General features: G+C 40.5%; 1 protein-coding gene across 1 annotated transcript in view; it reads left to right on the plus strand.

The window, feature by feature from the left end:
- LOC105278910 (discoidin domain-containing receptor 2) overlaps nt 1-23,328 on the plus strand; it is a 178,399-nt gene extending 155,071 nt beyond the window's left edge. Inside the window, exons 13-18 of the mRNA XM_011338353.3 lie at nt 88-401; nt 2,769-2,960; nt 5,694-5,786; nt 9,250-9,391; nt 15,622-15,771; nt 17,925-23,328. Coding sequence (XP_011336655.1) covers nt 88-401; nt 2,769-2,960; nt 5,694-5,786; nt 9,250-9,391; nt 15,622-15,771; nt 17,925-18,086 — 1,053 coding nt within the window. The 3' untranslated portion in view covers nt 18,087-23,328. The remainder of the gene's footprint in view (nt 1-87; nt 402-2,768; nt 2,961-5,693; nt 5,787-9,249; nt 9,392-15,621; nt 15,772-17,924) is intronic.
- Nucleotides 23,329-23,898: the final 570 nt, after the last annotated feature.

A 23,898-nucleotide genomic window follows, 5' to 3' on the forward strand; every position in this document is an offset into this window, starting at 1 on the left:
AACTACTTTTTACATTTTACTTGCGAATAATTGTATTCGTGAAAGAAAGAGTAATCAGTGGCAGTTTTTTGCACGTATCATTCGTAGAGTCCCCTGCCACCCTTGCCACCCTCGCCGACGCCGAGTACACCGCCACCGATGAGCGCAAAAGCCTCTAGCAGTATGACTAGCTACAGTCCAGAAGATATGCTCACGGAGGAGGAGGAAGAAACACCCGAGTGTATCCTCGACTTTCCGCGAGAGAAACTCAACATTGTTGAGAATCTCGGTTGCGGATACTTTGGCGATGTTCATCTCTGTGAGGTCGACAGATTTCCCGGATACGACGAGGTCTTCAAGAATACCAGCAGCGATCTGGTCGTCGTTAAATCCCTGAAACCGGGATCTTCCGACGCTCTTAGGTAAGAGAATCCGGTGTAAATGTTTCTTCATTTAGAACGTGAAACGTAAGGCGAGCATACTATGAGCGTGAAACTTTGCTTTTACGAGATTCCACAGTGATCGGATTCAAAACGATACACGCTTACTTGAAGCATCAATCGCACATACACAATACGGGAGCTTTAATCGAGAAGTAATATCGCGCCGGCCGCTGCTGCGGCAAATAAACACAAAAATTGAAAGTGGTACGTATAGACGGATAGAAAATTATTCCAGTAAATTATAGAACGTCGGGTTAACGACGTAATTCAATAACGCCGGTACAAAGTGATTTCGAATGTAATGACACGCTATGCGCATTAAGTAGATGCGACCGGATAATGCGGAAGGGCTTTAAGCGATCGATGATTGGCACGTAATCGAATAGCGCGCGTTCGCGCGCGCGCACACGTCCGCGTCAATATAATTTTTCATAAAGCGATGAGTTCTGTGCGCTTTTAGAAAATTGAAAACATAAAACTTGTGCGTGCATTAAAATATCTTTCTCTACAGAGCACGCAATTTACCGATCGGCATAAAATATTTATCGATAATCTTGTTTACGTTGAATGTTATTTGCGTTTCGCAATTTTCACGTGTGAAATCGCGCTTGCCTAAATCCACCATTGCGACCCACTTGGCGAACCGGAACGCTCACGCGCACACATTTAGGCTTTTTCCAACGAAATATTTGAAAACCAGTATAACCACCGATCACAGCGACACTGCGCAATACGTTTAATACATTATTCAATATTATTAAACGAAGAAAATAATTCGGCGCGATACATAATATATCATATATATAAAATACAATGTGAATAAAAACTCTAAATTGCAGCGAGTAATATCTCGAATTACGGAACGCCGTACGTGATTACGTGGTGTACGTTATTTCGTTCGTTTACACGAGCACGTATTTATCCTACATAACGTGTATAGAAATATAAAATAATGTTCCAGAAAAACATTAAATTCTGCGCGGGAACAAAGCTTTTCGCAACTGGGAAACTGGGACCGTAAGCGCTGCGGCTCAGCCAATAGAAAAAATTTACTTTCATTGCATTCGCGATGTGCGCGACAGGAACGTTTTGTTTGTCAGACGATTGCGATTTTCGTTCGGGGTAGGCCGATACAGGTAGAAACAGACGACAGAGCGCACCGGATTCACCCGGCCGAACGACACATTGCCGTCGCGCAGTAGCGAAAGGATGATCCTCACAGACGGGATCACCGATGGCATTGTCTACAAAATACATTTTGCCGACTTGGAGAAACTCGCGGAACCCGTGTCGTCGCGCGAAACAGATGCAACTTCGCGTTGGAACACGATCGTCTCCGGTGGCCTTTATCCTTTTCCGCGCTCTCGTCTTGTTCGGCTGCAACATTCTGGAAAAGTCCGCGCGCGCATCCTTCCTGATAGATTCTTCGTATCTGATCCCATTACGTTTTGTCGTTTGACGATTGAATTGTTCAACGCGTGAAGGAAGATCTCTTTTTCCGCTGTGACACTTTCTGTTACGCGATCATTTTATATCTCGCGTGCACGCGTGGCATGAAATATCCAAATCGATTCACGATACCCCTCAAAAATTAATAAAATCTGTAAAACAGTTTGTTCTGGATACGTTACAATTGCGTTTACCCAAACTATGTGTTCCCGTTTATTTCCCGAAACAAAAGCGTACGCGTGCAGTGCAAACGCGCTTTCAAAGCGTAAAAGTCAATGAAAATGCAAAATTTTCAAATGATTGCTGCACGAATATCACAAATTACCACATGGTACGATATTTATTACGAACTAATTACTTTTTTCATTTAATTCACGGTCGGATAAAATCCATGAATCAGTTACGAAACGCAATCGCTCCGTTAATTGCATGCATTCCACATATAATGCATTTTCTTCGTTTCAACGATTAACGATACGAGGAGATAAGCGTCGTCTCGCGGGCTAAAATTTGCGAAAATTTAGCGAGATATAAATCGATGGAGAATTTTAATACGACCACGATCGAATCTATAAACCATCCGATAGAACATCTACATCTACATCTACATCTCGTTCTACATCGCTTGCCGTCGCGTGCGCGCGAATGCTGGAATTTACTGATACGCCTAGCGCGTAATGGTCGCTGTGCCTGATCCTTATACGTGTTTTTGCACCTTCCTGCTCTTTCTTTCGAGCAACGTCAGGGAGAGCAAAGCATCTGCGTTATTTCCGGCATATATATACATACATACATATATATATGTATATATCCGCCGCATTCAATAGCCACGACCGTTGTACCGCGTCCGAGCACCTATAAAGATATTACTTCCAAACGCCTCCATGTGTCTTGCAGGATAGAATTTCAACAGGAGGCAAAGAGACTGGTACGACTCGTCGATCGAAATGTCGCGCGGCTACTCGGTGCCAGCCTCGAAGACGATCCCATGTGCATCGTATTGGAAAACGGCGAGTATGGGGATTTGAATCAATACCTGCAGAGTCACATCGCCGAAACGTCGAGCCTGCATACTGCCAAGACACTCAGGTGCGATAAACACGATATTTTTGTCTGACTTTAACTTTTGTGTTGACTATATACAATAGATCTGTGATGCGATCTTCTCGGTAAAATCTCCTTAATACTTTTGTACTTTTACATTACGGTATTTCCAAGTTGGTTGGTCGCGAAGACCGTTTGCGAATTCGATTTGCACCCAGGTACATAACGCAAACGGCATATCACGAAAAATGCATATGCGTACGTGTACCGCGAGAACGTTCGTTATTCGAGTAATTAACATAATTTAATGGGCACAAATTTGATATTATGGCACGTATAATATATAATAATTTGTAACGTCAGTAACATTGCATCGTTTTAAAAGCGATACGCATTATCAATGTCCGTTCGCACACTGGCAATCAGCATCACGAGATTCAAAGTAAATAGCGTATCATCGAAAATAGAAATAATTATACGATCATCAGCATTTTGACACAGAAATCAATGAACCATATTTCGACATGTCCTATATTCTACGTTTGTAGGATCATTGCACTTTCATATTAATTGTACATGTTGTAGCATCGGCTTTAAATTATCAATGATAAACGCACTTAGTCAAAACTAACGATAAATTCATTTGATTAATTAACAATAAATTAAAACGAAATTCTGCAATAATTAATTATCGAGATTCATGACGAAAAGCCACGAGCATTTTCAGCTATCGTAAAAGTATCGGATACGCGGCAATTAATTCGCATCGCATTCGCGTAAAAGGACTGTTTTGTGGGATTTTGTTAAACGATAAATGCACGACGAGAGCAGCAAATTCGCGAGCAGCTGCACGATAGGCAGTCGCGGTCGAACGCGATCGTGCGAATTTTTGTTTTATTCTGTCGCCGCGAAGAACGTCAGTTCCAATCACGTCCGCAGGGCGCGTGAAAACGCGCGATGGCCAGAACTATGCGGAAAGTACTCGAAATGCGAGAAATCGGCTGAAAATGAGAGGTGAGCGACGGAGAGGATCATCGGTGCTCATGACAGGTGTCGGCGAGGCGTGTTTTCCCGCGCGATCGTTTTCAGCTTTCGCGCGAGATGAGGCAGCCGTAGGAGATCTCGCTTTGTTCTCATCGAGTGTCGCGGAAAATATTGACGCGCGTGGGATGCTCGATAATTCGCGTGAATGCGTATTACCACTCCACGACTGTAATGAAATCGTAATAATACAAATGACAACTTCGTACATGATATGTACATCATACGTGTTCTTTTCTCCCATTCTTTGCGCAACTGATTTTTTCCACTTAATGATTCTCCCAATGCAATCTACGACACACATCTATGCATTGCGACAGCAGTTGCTCCATTAACTCGCATAGCTTTATTGCGCGCGGCTCTGAATGCGCGCAATGCATTTGAATAACTTGTGCTGAACGACCACATCTGCGACGCATATCCCAAGTAGTTAATTAAATTTCCGACATACGTACTGTCATTCATAAACGAAATCGTTATCATTTATCCTCCCGTGTCGTCGTTTTAACTGCAATCAGTTCGTCGCACGAACGAATCCAATATCTAGGATCAGCCTGGATAGCCGAGCTTTTAGTACGGCACAGCTTCTACGCACCGGCAACCGAATTGCAGTTTGCCAACGTCGCAAATGAAGCTTTAAGATTCGCGACGCTGAGCAGCCCGACAAATTTTTACACGGTACCGTATCAGACGGTGCGTCTTATTGCCATTGGAAAATTCACGTCTGCTCCCACGGGATTTGACGCTATACCGAAAATTAAATCCGAGAACACGAGAGGCGTATAGTAAGCACGTACGTGATAACGAGCTGAAGACCTTAAAGATTTCTTTCAGCGGATGCTTATCCAATCTGGCGAATAAACAGATAACGGCGATATATTCGAACAATCACTACGCAGCATGGATTTTTCTAAAACATGTTTTACATTTTATTGTTTGTTTCGCATAAGTCACGCACGTTTCTGTCGTAACGCCGTTAAGTTACGACTTAACTTGCTTTATTAAGGAAGGACAATACGTTACTCCATCGCAATGGTTCTATCGGCGTATCTCTCACAGAAATACCACGCAGGACCGTTTCGACGCAAATGGTTCGCGTCCTATGCACTAGGAAAATGTAAATAGTAAAAACGTAGTACGTACCTACGTGCGTTCTCAGTGAATGCGAACGAATGCAAATGCTCGATCGTAACTAACGCGTACGTTTCACATCTCGCTTCGTCCGATTTTTAAATTGAATTTATCAGAAATAAAACAAAAGAGCAAAAAATTTCAATGTAAAAGACTCTAGCTACTCTGTTTGTTACGAAATAATGCACGGAAGCGTATATATGTAACGCGATAATTAAATATAAAGCTTTTTAATCTACTTCACGTTTGCCTAAAAATTGTTTTTCTTGTTTGAAACATTTTCTTATTAATAATAATTTGCCGCTCGTTTAAAGTACTAGTCTGCCTACTTGTAAACAGAAAGAAAAACGATAGTTGGTACTTTCTTGAAATACGGAGAGTGCTTAGCAAGTTTATTCGAATCGTTAGATTTACCTTATAAAGTAACGGAAAATATCTCATTTTATTACTACATATATACTTGCGTTAAAAATATATAACTCGGCCGCGAGTTGCAGTGTCCACCGTTTGCGGTATCGCCGTTGCAAATGTCTCGTCTGTGTGTATACCAAGAAGTTTCTGCAAGTAAACTTTACAACGTAACCGACCCTGTTCTTCGTGTTGCAGTTTCGGCACATTGGTTTACATGGCTACGCAAATAGCATCCGGCATGAAGTATCTTGAGGAAATGGACTTCGTGCATCGGGACCTTGCCACAAGGTAAGCGTACGCTGTTTCCTCATAAGTTGCTTTGAGGGCTTGCTCGTTAATGAGCAGTTGTTTGCTGTATTACCGGTTCGTTGCTCCGGAGGCACAACTAAACGGATATATACCGCAGATGCCACCAGTCTTGCCTCCGTTTTGACAAGGATATATCATGTGAAAATGAATATATCTGCGCGAATAATTAAGTCTTTTTCAATACGACGTATCTTATGTACATTTTAAAACTATATATTAGGAGTGTGATTTAGTTTTAAGGGTTTTGCAACAGATGGCTGTAGTGTCAGTTTGTTCCAATAGCTGTTTCCGATAACTGTTGTTTCTTACAGTCTTGACATTATCTATGACATTTAGTAGCATTATAGCAATAGATGCAATAACAGTCGTGTTTATATCATCGTAAAAATGCAACTTCCGAAACAGCGTTTTCGACATGCGTTGCTTTTGTTTTTTAATCAAAAGAAAACTACGGCTGACGGTTATAGAATTCTTGTGGAAACTTATGGTGATTCTGCCCCATCAATTAAGACGTGTGAATACTGGTTTAGACGCTTTAAAAGTGGTGAAGGACAAAGAACGCTCGGGACAACCAAGAAAGCTTGAAAATGTAGATTTGCAAGCATTATTGGACGAAAATCCAACACAATCCACTTCAGAACTTGCCAGAGCATTAAATGTTGATCGTACAACAGTTACCAAACATTTACATGAAATGGGAAAAATTCAGAAAGAAGGGAAATGGGTTCGACATGAATTATCGGAAAGTGCCATTGCGAACCGGTTGAACATTTGCATTTCGTTGATCGCCAGGCAAAAAAAGAAGAGTCTTTTGTCTCGGATTGTTACTGGGGATGAAAAGTGGATCCATTTTGATAATCCGAAACGCAGAAAATCATGGGTGGATCCAGGCGAACCATCAACATCCACTCCGTGACGCAATATTCACGGTTCAAAAGTAACGCTCTGTATTTGGTGGGATAGTGTACTATGAGCTGTTAAATCCGCATGAGACTGTCACGGCTGATCGTTATCGACACCAATTGTACAAGTTGAAGCAAGCATTGGACCAAAAACGACCACCAATTGCGAGTAAACGACGGAAAGTGATTCTTCTTCGTGACAACGCTCGACCTCACGTTGCGTTATCAGTGAAACAAACACTATTAGAGCTTGAATGGCAAGTCTTACCGCACCCCGCGTATTCTCCGGACATCGCTCCATGCGATTATTATTTGTTCCGGTGGATGCAACACGCTTTAGAGGATACACACTTTGATAATTTGGAAGAAGTGCGAAAATTCGTCGACGAATGGATCAACTGAAAAGAAGAGTGATTTTATCGTGGTGGAATCCATCTCTTGCCAGAAAGATGGGAAAAAGTGATAGAAAACGAAGGAAAATATTTTGATGAAGGTATTCATTCATTATCATATTTAAATACATGCGTTTTTGAGCAAAAAAACCCTCAAAACTAAATCACACCCCTAATATAATTACAAATTCTGAAAGAATTTTATGCGCGGCATGCCTTTTTTCATGCGCTTACATCATAACTTTGTGTATTAATTAATTATTTCGCTGTTACAAAGTAATTGTAAAATAACGTAATCGAAGTACAGTGCATGGTTCCGGTACAGCCGTTGTGTCCTTTGATTCATTCGTTAAATTCCACCGATCTTAGATTCGTTTTCAGGTGAAACGCTTTTATCTCCGACTGTGGCCTCGCTGAATGGCATGATCACTCAACGGAATCGTTTAGCGCGTCAAACGAACAAACAATAAATGCATACACTAGCCAGGTCTTTCCGTAAGCGTACGAAAGCATGCTTCCGAACATTACGACGGGATTGCTTTGTTACAGTAGCCGATTGTTTTATCGTCTCCCCTTCTGGCGTCTGTATACGTAACGATTTCTCTTGCCTCTAGATCTACCACGCTTTTCCACCCTCCGCGCGATTCTGAAACTCTTGAACCCCGACAACGCCGACAGCGCGGCACGACAACCAATATCGTAGAGCTATTAAAAGCAAGGGAATGGGAGGACCGGAGGGGTTTGACGCTCACGTGTTTGAATTATTAACTCTAATCGTAAACCTTAATTATATCGTGCCCCTTGGCGCGATCGTTGTCGCGACAGTAGCCAGGGTACGAAGAAGCTAGACGAAAAGGGTGAAATTCATTGGCGATTAATTAGAAACGCGAGTCCCGAACTAAGCGATGTACGCAAATAGCGACTGGCCACTTTTTCGACAAATTGCATCAGTTTTATAAGTTGTGTCAACCGCCAACGTTTCAACAGAAAAATAATAATCATAGCTGTTGAAGAACGAATCAATGAATCAATGTTTTCACTCGCTTCGCAAATGATCTTCACGTCGTGCGCTTTTGCACTAAAATGCTATAAAATTTTTATAATTATTTTTAATTATTTTATATTTATAATTATTTTATATCGGCCTTTAATTTCATAATATAATATATAATAATGGGCCTTTAATTTCATAATGTAATATATTTTACAAAAGACTTTGCACAAAAATGATTTTTAGCAGAATTATTTTAAGTAGAAATTTTTTTAAGCATTAATTTTAGCAGAATTTAATTTAATTCGTCTCTTAATAATTGTAACATGATGCGTACGTCCGCACGTTTCGAAGCGATTCGAAAAATCGTAAAAGCGTGATTGCATTTGAATGCTCGAGCAAAAAAAAGCAACACGAGCTCGATTTTTACGGTACCAGAAGTAGAAAAACTTGCTGGCAAATCTGGCGGAACACACAGACGTTGATAACGGGTGTGAAAGTATCCACTGGTGCGCATAAAATAAAAGCGTCGTGGCAGCTACTAAACCATCCCCGCGCGATTCTGCGAGCCACCCCTTTTACCGTGGAACGCGATGAACGGCAAGGTTTACGCGCAAATCAGCGCAAAACTTTGCACAAGCGTCACTTTCGACATGCTCGCAACGATCTTACCGTGAGTAACTTGAACGCGATCGTTTGCTTGAGTTTGTGAGGCTGCGAGAGAGAGAAAGAGAGAGAGAGAGATGCAACTTGGATAAATAAAATAGTTATAATTACACGCGCGCGCGCGTGCATACTGTATAATAGAGAGAGGGGGGAGCTAAGATAAAAAATACTCGCGTGATATTTTGATAAAGTCCACTGTTTGTTTTTTTGATACAGAGAGCTGCCGCGTGTGTAGAATATTTTTATATTGTATAAAATAAAGCACTCAAACAAATGTTCATTTGGCCGTTACATTCGATACAAGCCGATAGAACACCGCAGCTGTACAGCATAGCGGAGATCTCACGGGCAGCGTTAATAAAAGAATGAAAGTGTTAATTTGATCGAAAAATGATTGAATTTTCGGTTGAAAATTTGCGAGTTGGCGGAAAAAATGAATCTTCTCAAAACGGCTGCATATTAACAAATCAATACGTTGGAATGTTTTTCAGGAATTGTATAGTGTGCGGCGGATGTACCATTAAGGTGTCCGATTTAGGCAGTGGAAGAAGCACGTACGCGGCTGATTACTTTCGTATCGAAGGCCGTCCTCCGTTACCAATTAGGTGGATGGCATGGGAATCGATGCTAATGGTGAGTGTATAATAAAGGCAACAGATGCTTGCTTCATATTATATATTAAAATGGTACATTATGTTCGCTCGTTCTCAAGTCTCTTTTCGCCAGTAGACATCGAAAAATTCAGCACTCGCGCGGTATACTTCTCGACAGTGTGCGCCTTTTTCCGGAAGCTGTCAGTTTAGCTCGCGTCCGTTACTGGCAATAAAGATCGCCGATGCGAAAACTTGGATAGAATTATAGATAAAACCAGAGGGGATAAATCAAATTGGCGCAAACGACTTGCACTCGTAAACGGACGAAATAGGAAAGGGGCACGAGACGAGAACACGTCGGCTCGTTTTGATTTCACTCCACGCATGGATTGGACGTGTCGTTTTGACGAAGTACGGCCACGCATCCACGCGATGAAATTCGGTTTCACTCGGATGCGTACTTTTTTTTCATTGTTTTTCACATTCGGAGGTAAAACCTTCCCGCCGTATCGCGCACTCTGTCCAAGTCGTGATCATTTTTTCATCCATCCATCATAAATGCATATCGCGGTCACTGCATCGAAGAAGCACGATCTCTTAGGGATTTATAGGCGCGATAAAAATATCGTTCTTATTGGCATACATGTGGTTCGCTTGTACCAAGTGCTTTGTTCGTGTATTACAGCGAGTTGCAACCGTAAAAATCACTCTGTTACCAATGGGATTGTTATATATTTGCTGGCCTTCTTCTCTTCAAAGAAATTGCTAATTGGATTGAAATTATTATAATATTATTCGTCCAAGCAAAACGATGCGTTACACGATAAAAGTCATCTGAAACCATAAATCATTATCTTTCTCGTTAGTCTAATCCGTTACGTAACAAAGTCCGTTTATTTCTAAACAACGTTATTACGAAGTGAAAATGAAGTTTTGCATTGCATTTAGAATATCTTGCTTTTAATTTCTCGATTGACGCGACCAATATCGAACTGTCGATTCGCGAAACCACCCGACATCAGGCTGATAGAGCCGTCTGCGGTCACGTTGGTATTAACGAATTGAGCTTGCCCATCGCAGTGCACGATACGCGTAATTGAGCTATAAAAGTGCTGGAGAAAATATGCGCGATACCCGTTTGAAAATTCAATGTTGAGCGGCTTTTCCGGCTTAACAGCTCGACAATCCGAACGCAAATCGTTCCGCTTCGCGAGTTTCGACATCGGAACATGGCTGTTTTCGCTGAAAGTACAACGTGAACGGCAATGGAAGATGTTCGCGTTTACTTGTGGTGAATTCGGAAAAAATACCAATGCCAACTAGATTCCGATGGAAAGAGCGAAATTTTTCCGCCGGCGCTTAGAAGCGATGCAAGCGTGCTGCATCAGCAGCGTGTCCGCGCCTATACACCCACAGAAAAGATTTCTGGACTTAATGCTATTACTCTTTAATCTATCATAAAATAAGATCGCTATAGCGACAATCATATTTATTATTGAAAAGAAGCATATTTTAATCTTGAATAGAAAATTCGAAAATCTAGATTCAAATAATCTTGGTGCTATCACATTAATTTTCTCAGAAGGATTTAGATAAAAATTTGTAGCAAGTTCAAAATATTCTTGATTTCAGAATATTGTGAGATCTAAAAGACATCTTATTCTATTCTTGTAAGAGAATTTGTAGAATCTGCACAAAACGGCCAATATTTATGTGTTGCAATCGAAAATCGGGAAAGTGTTTCTGTTATTTACAATGAATAAGTGCAAAAGATATGGAAATGTCTTATCTCGAATCTTATTTCTCAAGTAAGTATATTGTATATACTTACTTACATTTCCATATCTTTTAATATTTCTTGTAGAGTATTGCACTTATTCATTGTAAGTAACAGAAACACTTTCCCGATTTTCGATTGCAACACATAAATATTGGCCGTTTTATCCGAATAAAGGACGGCGCCGAGTCGACGAGCAACTGTGAGAAAATGATGCGTCGACATCGACAAAGCCTACTATAAAGTGGCGCTAATATCAACTTATTCTACATACAAGAATATATAAGCATAAATTTGTATATGTTACTCTTGTCTCGAGACAGTAAGACAATCTTATTTAATTCGAGAGAGAAGAATAGAAATTACTGATTTAAATTAAAAATTGTTTTATTTTCATATTTTTTATACTTGTAATATGATTAAATTAGTCAAGAATATTTTTCGTCTTGTTATCAGAAATGCTTTCTGAGGGTATAGTCAGATCAGACGCCGCTAACGCAGCAAACGGTGCGAAACAGCCTGTTTACGCGCGATCGCGCGCGATTTACTTTTAATATACATATATGTACTGTACTGTACGAGAGAAAACTTTTCGCGCGCGTCAGAATTGAAAATATTACTCACAAGGGAAGGTTTTTAGGTGTTACACTCGGATTTCAAAAATTTTTTGCATGCAGGTAGGGAGGTCCCCAAATAGAAAAAAAAAAGTAGCGGCCCAAATGCATATTTGCGCGCTACGTGCGCAATTTTCGATGTTAGGTTAATTACTCAAAAATGCTATTTCCAATCGAATTCTTTACATTTTTTATTTCACCTAATGCACATTTATATTGCTTTGAATAATTTTGTGTGTGTGTGTGTGTGTGTGTGTATGGGTGTGCGCGCGTGTGTGTGTTTAGAAAATACGAGCGTCTAATGTAATCTCGTGCCGCGCGAGCACAGTGCGTATAAAAAGGCCCATTGCTCAAAAATGGTATTTGCATCGTAACTTTTTTAATTTTTTACTGCAACTGCCAATGCACACAATTTGGAATAATTGTACATCGCGCAAATCGTAGTTTGCTCTTTCTGCGTGATTTATTGTATGCGACTTTAAATAGATTTGATCAGAATCCATAACGAGGACATAAAAGATCTGGTCAAGGGAGGTTTTTCATTCTTTCAGTTTTAATTTTGGTTTTGATTTCTTTTTAAAGCGTTGTGCATTAGGTGAAATAAAAAATGTAAAGAATTCGATTGGAAATAGCATTTTTGAGTAATTAACCTAACATCGAAAATTGCGCACATAGCGCGCAAATATGCATTTGGGCCGCTACTTTTATAATTTTTCTTCTATTTGGGGACCTCCCTACCTGCATGCAAAACATTTTTGAAATCCGAGTGTAACACCTAAAAACCTTTCCTTGTCAGAGTAGCCCCAAAACATAATGAGAAATTATGTTAGTTTTGATTTAATATAATTACGATTTAATATAATTGAGAGTGTTTTCTTCCCATTTGGGAAATTAATCGTGCATCAGGGATATAAATTTAATTTAGTTGTTCGTTAACTATACACGTATGCATTGCGCACGTGTGCATCAACATCCCTATTCTTTGCCGTGGGAATTTACGGAAGTCGTATATGAGCCGTAATCGCGTAATGGCAAATTAATATGAAAATGGTAATTCGACGAAACAGAAATGAGGATGGAAAATATAGTATCGAATAGCTAGTTGGCAGCGTCGCTTCAAACTGACTACGCCATTAATGTTTCATTATTGCCCATCATTTATCCGAACTCCGCCATTGTGCCGCGCTAATGAAACGACCTCGTTTCTACGCGCGAAATACCGCTTCAAGAATTATCCGGGATTAGCGTCGATTTAATGGTTTCGCGTCGATCGTATCAAGTCTAGCGATCGTGGAGACGATCGTTCTCCATGAGTGAGATCATTCGGTGAGCGATCTCATCAGCGAGTTTCCTGCGCGCTCTGATGCTCGTGTAAAATTTCCGTAAAAAGAAACATCGATCTTAAATTACCATCATTTGGAGTGCAAGAACGAGAATAATTTCATACTTAACATTATGCTTTCATCATTATTATACGCTGCGATTCATCTCCCGTGCAGATCGTTTCTCAATTGTTATTTAACTCGAATAATCTGAATTAACGTACAAGTAATAATGTACGACATCGTGATTGTGTATTATTCACTTGATAAATAATCGAATCATGTCGTAAAGTCTTCCCGAACATGCGCGAACTGCAAACTCTTCGCACGCATGTGCAATCTTCCCAACGTATTGCCGGCACAGCGCAGATATTATCTAATTTAAGTACTTAAGTCGAGGTAATTTTACGTCAAGTGCGCAATCGCTCGTCGTAAATCGATTCAAAATTGCTCCTGCGCATACGACCGAAGCCTTTTCCATCATCTTTTTCATACGTTTTCCGTCTACGTTGCTCTTTTTCCCACTATTATATTTTTCGCAATCTCGAGCAATCAAGTAAGATAATTTCAAAAATGTTTCGACGAATCTCTAATTATAAATCTCGACAAAAGCGGATGATCGCTTGCACAATTTTTCCCCAACTAGGGCAAAAGGCACATTAAGGTTTCATACATTTGTACCATTTGAGACAACGTCATGCTTGTATCATTAATTTTTTTCAGTGAGAACCGGTTGCTAAAACTTTCACGTTGTTGCCGGTAGATTGTCGTTGATATTTTATCATACAATTAGTTTGCTTGACGGATCATACGCATGCCAATGGGAGCGGAAGGTACACTGCTATCAATGTGAGGAAAAGAGTAAAACCGAGTAACTGCTTTACGGCGTTCCGCGAAGCTTGGACTTAACTCAGTTACCCGGTTGAACTTTAGGAAACTCGAAGACGCATACAGTTTCCATAAATTACTCCTTCGCGCTCAAACATTAGGTTTCTATGCCGAGCGAGTCTTACTTTTAATCTTTTTTCTCCAACTTACTCGAATCGAATATCAACGTGATAAAATGTGTTATAAATAGAAGGAACGTTATTATATTGGGTTGTTCGGAAAGTTATTTCGTTTTTTCAAGGAAAAATGAAAAGCGGTTTTTTCATATTTAGAATAAATTTTATTCAGTGATGTATTGGCCATTTTGTTCCACTACCTTTCGCCATCTTTCTGGCAACTTTAAGATTCCACGCTCATAGAAGTCCTTCTCCTTATTGACAAAAAATTGAAGCAAGTGATTTTTGACGCCTTCATTTGAATCGAAGTTTACATTGTTCAAAGAATTTTGTAGAGACCGGAACAAATGGTAATCGGATGGTGCCAGATCAGGAGAGTATGGTGGGTGTGGTAGCACATCCCATCCAAGCTGTAAAAGCTTCTAGCGAGTGACCAAACTTGTGTGTGGTCTGGCATTGTCGTGATGGAATACGACACCTTTCCTATTCGCCAATTCTGGTTGCTTCTGCTTGATGGCAGCATCCAATTCATCCAGCTGACGACAATACACTTTCGAATCAATCGTCTGGTTGCTTGGTAGTAGCTCGAAAAATACGATTCCCTTCCAATCCCACCATACAGAAAGCATGATCTTCTTTTGATGAATATCTGCCTTGGATGTCGATTGAGCAGGTTCATCTTGCCTGGACCATGATCGTTTTCGCTTAACATTGTTGTAAACAATCCATTTTTCATCTCTAGTTATGATTCGCTTCAAAAATGGTTCATTTTCTTCACGTTTCAACAATGAATCGCAGATGGTAATGCGTCGAATCAAGTCAATTTCCTTTAAATTGTGTAGAACCCAAATATCGAGCTTTGAAACGAATCCAAGGCGTTTCAAATGATCGTAAACGGTCGAATTCGATAAATTTAACCTTTCAGCAATTTTGCGTGTTGTTATGCGACGGTTTGCATCCACCAGAGCCTTTATTTTCTCGTCATCAGCTTTAATTGGCCGACCTGAACGTGGTGCATCTTTCAAATCGAAATTTCCAGTACGAAATTTCGAAAACCAATTCTGACACTGACGTTCACTCAATACATCTTCTCCGTACACGGCACACAATTTTTTTCTCGCTTGCACTGCATTTTTACCCTTTCGGTAGTAAAAAAGTAAAATATTACGAAAATGCTCACTTTGATTTTCCATGTTTGATGTGATGCCAAAAAAAATGACTTGACAGATCGCAACACAATAAGATACTAAATAACGTCTGAAATGTCAGTTGTCAAAATATAAAACGAATTTGCCGCTTAGAGTAAGGTTAAGTATCGAGGAACGCGACTAACGACATCTCTTTGTGAAAAACGAAATTACTTTCCGAACAACCCAATAGAAGAAAGACCGGGCATTTTTTTATTTACGATTGTACCGCATAAAAGTAAACAGAAAATAAACGTATTAGAAAATGGGTAAAACGAGAAAGGGAAGGCAAGTGCTTAAACGAACGTTGCATAATAAATAAAACATTTGTGAAATTTTCTTGGATGTGCTTTGTGCCTCGCACAGGGAAGATACACGTGCAAAAGTGACGTCTGGGCGTTCGCCGTCACACTGTGGGAACTTTTGACGTTCGCACGGGAGCAACCCTTCGAGGAGTTCCCGGATCATCGAATAGTGGAGAACGCGACTTACTTTTATCAGGAGGATGAGCGAAAGGTAAGTTCACGGAATAATCCTTCGACATCTCACCTTCATTGTCCCCAACGTACTTAACGTAATGAGCGCACTGAGTACTTGATTTCACGAGTCGAGTATCTCGCGCGGTGCTTTCAGCGCTCTGAACATTGCTATTTATTCGGTCTTTCAGGCTTCTGATTACCTTACACTCCGTAGACTCTTACAACCTTGCTCCGTTTTTTTTTGCGCAGCTTCTCTCAAAGATAGTGCTAGCACATTTCGTGTTTCTGTGAGAGTAAATGTGGAACGATCACAAAGCGCAAATATGTCGTTGACGAAAACAGAGGTTTGCATAAACCTCTGCGCGCATTGCCGAACGTGTAATTATAAAAGTGAGTCGCGCGTGAGTGAGTTTTCCATGAAAATGGCAAAACTACTTGTCTGCCGTAATTTATATAATATATTGTAATAAATACTGCACCGCACATTCGAGTCCGTCGCGTTCGTTTTCGCAACGAGCGATGTGTCGACGGTGCGTCAAAATAACACGCGTACCGTAAGAATTGTGCGAATATTCCGCCCTCCCGGTTTTCCAGGCCGTACACGTGATATGATTAAATTGTGAACGTGAAACATTTTTCATATACTTTTTATACAGTTGTATGTTTCGTCGCGCGCGATTTTTATAACAGTATACCTTTTTACGTATTATATTATAAATCGCGATATTTTCTATTTTCCGTTTCATTGTCAATATGGTGACATGAAAGTAGTGTACGTATGTCTTTTTGTATTGCATTATGTGTACACAAAATGTGTTGAACAAAACTATTGGGTTGGCCAAAAAGTAATTGCGTTTTTTTCCAATAGATGGACATACATGTCTTGAAATGTAACTAACTTCATTCTAAACCGCAAATTCATTATGTAGGTTAACAACTCACAGTTCAAGCTTCTTTTAGAAAAAGAAACTACACGATTTCGTTAACAATTGTTTCTTTACCGTCGATTTCAAAATGGAAAATCAAAAAGAACATTTTCCTCATATTTTGTTTTATTACTTCCGAAAAGGGAAAAACGCTGTGTAAGCTCATTAAAAGTTATCTGATGTATATGGCGAAGATGCTTTAAAGCTGCGGCAGTGTCAAAATTGGTTTACTAAATTTCGATCTGCAGATTTTAATGTGAAAGATGCACCACGCTCAGGAAGGCCAATCGAAATTGATGATGACAAAATACAGGCACTGATCGATTCCAATCGGCGTTTAACGACACGAGAAATTGCTGAGAATCTTAACATACCGAAATCGAGTGTTGAGAACCATTTAAAACGACTTGGATACATTAGTAAGCTCGATATTTGGGTAGCACATGAGCTCAAAGAAATTCATCTCACTAAGCGTATTGACATCTGCGATTCTCTTTTGAAACGTGAGGAAAATGATCCATTTTTGAAACGTATGATAACAGGCGACGAAAAACCGATCGTCTACAACAACGTCAAACGAAAAAGATCGTGGAGCAAGCGTGATGAACCTGCTGAAAGCACTTGAAAAGCAGATATTCACCAAAGAAAGATTATGCTGTCAGTCTGGTGGGACTTTAAAGGTATTGTGTATTTTGAGCTGCTTGCAAGGAATCGAACCATTAATTCAGACGTATACTGTCGTCAACTGGATAAATTAAATGATGCCATCAAACAGAAACGTCGAGAATTGGTGAATCGCAAAGGTGTTGTGTTTCACCATGATAACGCTAGACCACGTACAAGTTTGGTCACTCGTGAAAAATTGTTGCAGCTTGGATGGGATGTGTTACCATGATGTTACCACATCCACCATATTCGCCAGACCTGGCACCATCAGATTACCATTCGTTTCGTTCTTTGCAAAACGCCTTGAATGGTAAAACCTTTACTGCTGATGAGGATATGAAATCGTTGTTGGAATTGTTTTTTGCTGAAAAAGATAAGAACTTTTTTGAGCGCGGAATCATGAAGTTGCCTGAAAAATGGCAAAAGATAAAAAAAATGGACAATATATTGTTTAATAAAGTTTTTGTTTCCCATGAAAAATTCGCCTTTTATTTATATAAAAAAAAACGTAATTACTTTTTGGCCAACCCAATATATGCGCAGTTTACGTAGCGCGTAACTGGTGATACCAGATTGGACTTTCGCTTATTTTGCACAGATGATACTACCACTGCCAAAGAACTGCCCTAAAGAGATTTATGACCTGATGCGCGAGTGCTGGCAAAGGAACGACATCAACCGACCCAGCTTTCGTGAGATTCACTTGTTTCTTCAACGAAAAAATCTCGGTTACAAACCCGGTGAGTCAAATGATACCTGATACAGAGAACTGGAAGGCTGGAACCTTATCCGGCTTTCTATGATCGGCGAACTAAATGGCAATTGGTGGAACTGCCCCTCATCGACCAAGCTAGACCAAGTCAGACCAAGTTAGTACCTAGATTGACGATCCATAAATCGTCCGAAATGGACGTAGGTAAATCGTCCGCGATGGTCCGTGGTCGTATGCGTATCGATGATATTGTAGCATGAAACTGCGTTCACGAAGAAAGCGCGTACAAGCACGCCGCCACGTGCTGATCGCACGCGAATTGCATTTCACCAGGCATTACATTAATACGATAATCTTTTCGTTCGACCGACCAGGCGTCTCTGCGAATTTAATTACTAATCGGTATAAATCGCACAAATTACATCATTGTCATTGCAGTACTCGTGTTCAAACCGCGAAAACATCGTCTGCGCAAAATTACCTTCTCGTTGGAGATGCCGTTACGCGAATCAAAGCGCTGCGGATCATTAACGTTGTCAAGAATGAATCAACGTTCGTTCACAGTCTGATCACATATATTGTTCGAAAATACGTGTGATTGGATAACGTGGGATTGCATGTATCAAATTTATATATTTAATTATACACGCCCGAACGTATGCGGTACATCGCTCGATCTTCCAGTTGGTCTTTAAAATGCAACTTGCTTTGCATTTTCATCTCGCTGGCGTCACATCGATCGCCCAGAAAAATTACATCATCGACCAGTCAACTCGATCTTGCGATAATGATTACGAGTATCCACGGTACCGTATCCACACTCGCGCAATCGAAACGGATAGATTATGATTTTGATCCGTGGCATTCGATACGCGAAATGGAACGTTACTAGCGCCGGCAATACGCGGGGAGCACGTTCGATAAATCGCACATACGCTGTTCCGAAATTGATACTGTCAGCAAACAAGCTTATGATATTCCCACCGTAACAGCACTCGCGTCACGTTCGGGATATACGTGGATCGGACTCGAAAATCGCGCGTGGTACGTACCCATCGACGAATAACGTAGTCGATTCGCTTCAACGAAGGAAAAAATGGACCTTTATCCCTACTTGAGGTCAGTCGACTTTCGCATGTGGGATTGCGTTATCCGTTTTTGAGCCTTTTACACATCAGTTTCATATAGACGCGTTTGCGAAAGAAACTCGTTTCTTCGGGAAACATAAATCTACACACAACACAGCACACACACACACCACACACACACACACACACACACACACACACACATCGCGCGCGCGTATACATATATCGTTTCTAAGACAATTAATTAAGTGAGTTGTTGGTTTTAGGGAAGCGAGAAATTTATTGCGAGTGCATACAACTGAATCGACTGTACTATTGATCGATGTGCTTCTGATGGAGTTTAACATAGGCGAAACTACTCGTTCTCTTTGCAGGACCGTTTTATTCTCAAAGTTCACATTCGAGAAGACAAATGTATAGACAAGCTAATTATCGTTGATCCGACCAGGTTTAATTGCGCGCGCGACCAATATCCTTCCCTCCGATTCACTCGAACGACGATTCCTCGTTAACATTTTAATTGAATACCCGCCGCAGCAGCGCGCAGAAAGAATTATACGAACGTTGCTTCAAGGAGCTTATCAGTGCACAAAGAATAACGAAATGGTTTCTGAGAGAAAGGTTCTGTAAAATTAATCAGAGCGTTGCGCCATATATTATATATAAGAAACATTTCTCCAAGAGTTCGGAAGAAGTAATTTTAAGCCATGAGTTTGCGTTAAGTTCCCTGAAACTACTATTAAGCTTAAGATGCGCTTAGCCAAAGTGCATAAATGTTTGACAATACCATTAGAGGTTGCAGTATATATTCATATGTAGAATGTGTAAAGAACGTTACAAGATTAATGGATGATGTAAAAATGATTAGGTCATCGGTCTAGGACCGATGTTTCTACTGGCGGTCGCATCTCATAATCGTTTCCGGATCGCAAGCCCTATCAAGTCATAAAGCTTTGCTATCAAGCTGGATGTAACGCGATCCTGAAGCGAAAAAAAAGAGAAGCATGTGTGATCTGATGTTAAGTTTATAGCATGGAATAAAGACGGGCGATTTACCCGGCAAAATATTTTTGCTCGGCACAACATGCAAACTAGTATCCGATAGCTCGTGACTTTGTAAACGGTCCACGGACTACGAACATTTTCTATTAAGGGAAGCTTAATTGTTTATGCGTCTCGTGATGAGCAAAGTTATGCAACTAACCAATTTTATACCCGAAATCTCCAGGTCCTTTATCTGATCGGCTATGCTCCAACAGCAAAATTCATTTCCCAGGTAAATCGCCATCGTTAATGTGAAATAACAAAAGGCTTATATATTTGTTAGAGTGATTCCGTATGAGATGCAATAGAGAGAGCAACCGCGGAAAAAAATCAAGAGCTGCGCAAAACGTGACAGAAATATTCCGCGACGTTCAAAGTGATCGGAAAAAATTTTGCGTAAATTCACGTAAATTCCGATACGTTGTCTCGTGCAAGCTAGAAGGAGCTCACGCTTTCTCTCGTGTTCTGTAAGATAGGTAAGACCTAGAAACGGTGAATGTGTGTATGGTTAAATAGTTGACAGATTTTCATTGTTTTTATTATTGTACCTAAACAAATCTATATTTCTTTAGCGTCTATATCGAGATTAAAAGCAAAATAGGATCGAGATAAGATACCAGTTCTTAACTCTTGTATGTGTAAATGAGCGGCGTTCTCTCAACGATACTGATTTTCACTTTTCGATTACAGGATATAGAGCTAAATGATGACAGTGGAAATAGTAAATTTGTAATATCGTCTATAGGTACGCGGTACGCAACGATAATGTACTAGACAAAACTAAAGACGATAACTCTCTTGAGCACTACTGCCACTTGCGATAGTGAAGCAAGTATATCGAGTGATATCTATTGCGATCTTAATTCGCAACTAATTCGAGGCTCAGCCTCTCGATCTCAGTCAGCCTTTATATAAATTTCTCCCGATTGTTTGTACATTCGTGTTCAACGTTTGAAATGTCCGATATGATGAATATGATCGCTGGAAAAAATCCAAAGTCGAATGTTCGATCATGCAGAACTCGCGGATATATCTTTTACACGGATCCGATATGTATATAATAACTACTTGAAAATATAAATACATAATACGGCTGTAATTTTAGACTGAGGCTTTTTGCGTGATCGAATACAATTCGAGTTACGTTGATGCATGTTTCTTCCTACAAAAAGAAATGTAAAAAGGAAATTGTTCGCGCATAGTTTTTTACATTGATTTCGTCTATTTTCAATTTTGAGAAAATTGCATAAGTAGGTAGAGTCGTGTCGGTATTTGAGACAAGTATAGCTTCTTTTGTACCGTAAGAAAACCTCATCATATCTTGACATATCTCATACGGAAAAATTCAACATATCACACACATATCGTTACTCTTTTAATTGAAAGGAGACAGTTCATTTGAACGGATAGTCCGCGACGACAGTTCTTTCTGTAGGAAGCATTTTGGATGTCTTGGAGGAAAGCGTTCGTATGGGGATTGTTGTAGATTATTACTTAATCGGGTAAATTCTGCGGATTATTTATGCCCATCGTAGCGATAATCTATTAAGCTGAACAATGGAGGGACTTTGTACAATTTTTCATAAGAAAATCCCATTTGTAAACGTATCGATTCCGCGATTTCGTGTTTATTCGAACGAGTGCATCTCGGCAAGAGTGGATGAAGCCGCAAAAACAAGACTGCAGATACCTCTCGAATGCAGCGCGTATATACCGTTATAGGTATATCTGTCCTATATCACGTTACCGTTGACCGTTGGTCATGTTAAGCAGCATCGTGTTTCGTATTTCCGACTAAACTAAGAGAAACATGTCTACCAAGCAAAATTGACATAATAAAATTTCCCTATTCGCCTATACTCGTTGATATATCGCCTCGAAATATCAACGGAATATCATTTAGTGTAACATGTAGCGCATGATACGTAATCATTCGAGACATCGAAAGAGACAATATCGACAGAGTGCACGTCATCGCTGGTACGAAATATAAAATACTATTTCAATGAGAAAATAACTTTAACTTTACCATTTCTCTGGCGAACGAAAAAGATTTACACAATTTATTCGGGTATCGCTCGAGCGTATCCACGTTCGTTGGAGTCTGATTCTCATTGAACGGCGCGTTCTCTCTTTTACTGGCTCAAACGAGCTCTATTTTTCATGCGTATGCAGCCAATGGCAGCGGGCAGCCGATCGCGCGCGCTCGCCTCTCGCCGTTAGACGCAAACAAAAGTCGAAACTCGGACGCTCCGAGTACACGCGGATTCCACGTTTGCCGATGGAATTTAATATCTGCTGCCTTCGTTACGAAACACGCGGTCGTGCTTTTTTCGCCCTTTTCCACTCGTCCTCCACCCGCTACCGCTATTCATTCTTTGCGCTCGTTTCTCAACACGATCGAGACCGGTATCGGTCGAGAGACGCGATCTTCTTCGCTTCAAACATGTGATATCCACCAGTCGAGAAACGAGAAACGAGTTGGAACAACAAATTCAATTAATTAAATTGCATTGCAACACCGTCGTTGCTATTTGACTGGTATCGCGTTTGCCAATTTGGCATTTGTATTCTTTGATCTCTGCTAATCGCATTCGCAGAATGCTCGGCGAGTTACTAAACTTGGAAAAAGTCGACAATCCGCATGTATCGTGATTTAATGATTCGTAAATTTCCGCGTAATGTAATTTTATTCTCCGAGACTTTCTTCGCGTAGACTGTCGTAGACCTTTGGTTCATCCGTTAGCAATCAGATAATTTAAGTAGATAATGTGCTCTCTCTCTCTGTCCTCCTTTCTCTTTTCCATCATCCCTCGCTCATCACGCTAGTCTCACTTTGGACAGATAAATATCCCCGTTTCAGACCGCTAGACTTCAAGCTGCACACGCACGACAAAACGACGGCGCACGCGGCAATCTCTGCGTGCAAATATAAACGGCGAAATGGGTTGTAAATAAGCAGATTGCGCACAACGGCTAGTACAGGGCCAGTTATCTATTGTTATCTGCGGGCGTATTGACTACCGTACGGGCGGTGGTCAGACGTATCACCCCGGCTGTACTTCTCTTCCCTGGCGATTCTGTATAAATGTCACGCACTTGTATTTAATACGTTTGTACATAGCGAATTCGTTTTCAATAAATATTCAACGCTTTCACATTTTTGTGCCATGCTTACGATCTCTTTTTCGACCACCGTACCCCTCCCGATATCTCTCACCTGGCGCATGCGGAACCAGACTGCGAAACCGAGGTAAGTGCATTAGTCATAACGTGTTTCCGCTTTCGAAATGGCGTTAAGCTACCTTGTCAGAGATACGCGCGATAACATCGCGCAAGAAAACCACTATGCGCGCGTTACCTTCCGCAACACGCGCGTACTATAAATTCATTTGCCGTGCACATGCAATGTACGTGCAACTGACGTTGCTGTATTATTTTAATAATACAATTTGCATTTTTATACATACGTTTTTAATTTTTAATGCGTATTTTAAAATTATATACGCACGCCGGGGATTCTCCCATGATGGAGGGATGTTGTAATTACGCGAAGTAGGTAAAGTATCCACGCACCGCGAATGATATTCCGAGTAATATTTCCAAAATACGTCGTTACGCGCTGTGTAAATTATTTCTGCAGACACAACCCTTCCATTATGCTGGAGTATTCGTCCTTATTTCCTTTTATTTTCTCTTCCTTTTCCCGTGCCTTTAACTTAAACGGG

This window comes from Ooceraea biroi, chromosome 9 (genome assembly GCF_003672135.1).
Source record: "Ooceraea biroi isolate clonal line C1 chromosome 9, Obir_v5.4, whole genome shotgun sequence".
Lineage (NCBI taxonomy): Eukaryota > Metazoa > Arthropoda > Insecta > Hymenoptera > Formicidae > Ooceraea > Ooceraea biroi.